The sequence below is a fragment of the Teleopsis dalmanni genome, chromosome X, assembly GCF_002237135.1.
Source record: "Teleopsis dalmanni isolate 2A chromosome X, ASM223713v2, whole genome shotgun sequence".
Lineage (NCBI taxonomy): Eukaryota > Metazoa > Arthropoda > Insecta > Diptera > Diopsidae > Teleopsis > Teleopsis dalmanni.
Genome location: NC_051848.1, coordinates 15,167,823 through 15,171,037, shown reverse-complemented (window position 1 = coordinate 15,171,037; position 3,215 = coordinate 15,167,823). Strand labels below are relative to the sequence as shown.

General features: G+C 29.9%; 1 protein-coding gene across 4 annotated transcripts; it reads left to right on the top strand.

Annotated features, from left to right (window-relative positions):
• The first annotated feature begins 315 nt into the window (after positions 1-315).
• Positions 316-2,856, top strand: LOC119690026 (dehydrodolichyl diphosphate synthase complex subunit nus1). 4 transcript variants are annotated; one of them, XM_038105007.1, is made up of 3 exons: positions 316-512; positions 631-1,233; positions 2,415-2,854. In XM_038105007.1, exons 2-3 carry the CDS (start codon positions 670-672, stop codon positions 2,751-2,753), a joined length of 903 nt encoding a protein of 300 aa, XP_037960935.1. In that variant the 5' UTR covers positions 316-512; positions 631-669; the 3' UTR covers positions 2,754-2,854. The 4 variants fall into 4 exon arrangements, with proteins under 4 accessions (XP_037960935.1, XP_037960936.1, XP_037960934.1 ...); XM_038105008.1 differs by having other exon boundaries at positions 316-556; XM_038105006.1 differs by having other exon boundaries at positions 576-1,233; positions 2,415-2,853.
• The last annotated feature ends 359 nt before the right edge of the window (positions 2,857-3,215 follow it).

Sequence of the window (3,215 nt, the reverse complement as noted above, 5' to 3'; positions counted from 1 at the left end):
AAACTAATACGAATTTAAATTCCAATATAAAAATATTGTTAATCTTTAGTTAGTGTAGACGGCTAGTTAGAAAAGGTTATTTTGAACCTATACTAAATTCCTTATTTATGGAAAAATTAGTTTTGCTTTAAATAGTTTCTTTATATTATTTTTAAAATTCTTTTATTGTTAATATGTAACAGTAAGATATTATGTATATGTATTAAACAACTATATACAAAAATTTCATTAACATTTTTGTTTTCACTACTCTTTCAGTGGTTTTCAGTGTTTTAGAGTGTTGTTTATCTACTACTACTACTCTTCACCCATTGAAATGAACACATGTCAGCAGATCGCTTGCACCAGCTGTATGTTCTGACTACAGAATGGCCGTAATGTTGGAATTCATACATTTTTAATAAAAAGCGGCAAGAAAATTGTTAAAAGAGTATATAAACAAAGGAAAATGCCATTCGGCAGCTGAGTTGGCCGGAAAGTGTTGGAAAAACATATTTGTCGTTAATAGTAAAGTAATAAAGTGAATCAAGAGTTATTTATATAAAATCGGCAATTAGTAAATATTATCATTGCAGGTTATGTTCCCGAAGGCTTTATTTAATAAATTTTTGTATTATACCGTCATTCCAGCAACATAAACCAGCCCACCGTTTGTGTTACCTACAGAGCATGCTTGCCCGTTTATACCGTTTACTTTGGCATATATTCTACCTGTATGTATGCATACGAAATATATTAAAGAATGTAAAATTGCGACTGCAGGCTTTGACGTTGTGGTCATATGACTTTTGCAGAAGTCAAGTGTCAATTGAACGACGAAATTACTTGTTTTTCCAAAAGCATAAAACGAAGCTTACTAAATTACCAACGCACTTAAATATAATAATAGGTCCTGAAAATCGTGATGTTAACGAAAAGGTGCTAACGCGAATTTTTAAATATGCGCTACAAATGAATATAAGTTACATCAGCTTTTATGACACGCGACCCATTGATGCAGGTCATGTGAATATGAGAAAAATAGACACGCCGAAGCATATACATAGTGAGGAACTACATAAACATCACTTAAAGTGGACAGTATTAGATCCTAATGCGCACGTAAACGGCACAACCTTGAATGGGAAAATTGTGCTGAATGGCAGTGCCAAACATAAATTATCAAATGGTGCAATAAATGGCAAAAGCAATGGTGTTCACAAACCACAAAGGATGACAGGACATACTATTGAGGTAAGGTAGTCAAAAATATATCAATTACTAAAACAGGAAATATTTTCATTTGCGATGTTTTCAAATTCATTATCACAAAGTAATTAACATTATCTCATCACCATCCATGTCGCCTCATGTATTGGTAATTGTTTTATTTCTATTTTCAGTTTGAATTTGAATTTGAGCTTGATTTGCTCTTATCAAGTAAAGTGAAACGCGGTTGTTAATGCATGCTAATATGAAAATTTTGTGCAAACTTTATAAAAAAATTAGTAACTAAAATTTAAAAACTAAAGTCAAGTCAAATCAAGAATGAGTCAAGTGAATTTTAAAGCTGTTGTGTTTAGTTGAAAAGTCTTCATGGAAAATCATATAACACTAGGACAAATAAGCAGTAATTGTAAGCAGTTATATATATTTTTTACTCTGTTTTGTATAATGCTATGCTAAGTTAATGAAAAAGCAAAATGTTTTGGAACTCACCAAATCCAATGCAATTTTCGAGTTGTATTGCTTCTAAAACTTTTACTCTTATTTGTGTTTTCTATAATTGTTATTCATAGATGTTGGTTGAACGCCCTTAAATAATTCATTCACCATTATTGCAGCTACCTCAGATGCAAAGAATTAGTCAAGTTTAGGATTTTATTTAATTTAAACGTAAGAGCTGTTACTACTACAGACAATATTTAAAAATAAAATTGCGTTGAAAGTAAGGTGAGGCATATGTATTCTGTGCCAGGCTCCTGCTAGTAATCATTACAAGTAAAAATTTGTTCTACAATAACGTATCTATACACCAACATTGAAGGTGACTTTTTTCTCCAATTTTAATTAAATGTAGTGTCTGGAAGATTTGAAATTATTTATATTGGGAATTTATATTGCTTTCATTGTAAAACTCTAGTAGTAAATATGGTAAGACGTGTTCTCTTCTTTATCATATATTTCAGAAGGGATTTTCCAGCTGTATACTTAAGACACATTCACACCAAAGCGAACGTTTGCGAACAAACGAACTTTTGCAGATACCATTATAGCTGGCTTTTTTTCTTAGTTTAAGTGAAATTGTATTCGATTGTTGGCTTATTTGCTATAGTTTTTTTACAAATCATGCTCATTAATGCAGTCATTTAACATATTTATTAGTTGATTAATACCATTAACCATTTTAAATGAAATTCAATATTATTTTTCAGATCTTTAAAATAACAGACTATGCAGGCCGTAATCTTTTGACTGAGGTGTGTCGAGATCTTTTTAAAATACGACATACACAAGAAATACAAGAACTGTTAAAAGATCGGAATAGTTTAATGGATCGTATTAATATCGAACTGTCCAAGCGTATGCATGGCTTGCCAGATCCTGAATTAAGTTTAGTATTTAATGAGCACACGTGTAGTTACGGCATGATGCCTTGGCAAACACGCTTCACAGAATTCCATACACTAAATAGTCGGCAATATTTTAATGAAAGCGCATTCATGAATGTGCTCTATAGATACTCCCGATGTGAGCAGCGGTGGGGTAAATAGTTGTTTAGGTACCAAATTTTGCAAGTATTGCAAATGGGTGAACAAAGTTATTTAGGAGTAATACATAATTATAGTTAATATTTAATTACCTTTTATTATTATTATTTTCTTTTTTTTTTTTGATATTGTAAAAAAAATAATTGTGTATACATATATGGTTTACTTCATTTATGCTAATTTTTATGTATGATGTTTTAGTTTCACTGTGTATTTTATTTAAGTTTAATTGGTTTTATTTTTTGGTTGAATTATAATATTGTAAATTATATAAGCGATTTCGAAATAAGACTTTCAGACATTGAGCCTAAATATAATTATAATTGTATATATACTTATAATATATGAATACATGTGCATCCTGTGAATAATATTAAAACAACTAAAAATATTAAGAAATATGTAGAGAAAAAAACAAAAAAAGTATATATGTAAAATGTCGGAGAATTTCTGCATATAAGAACT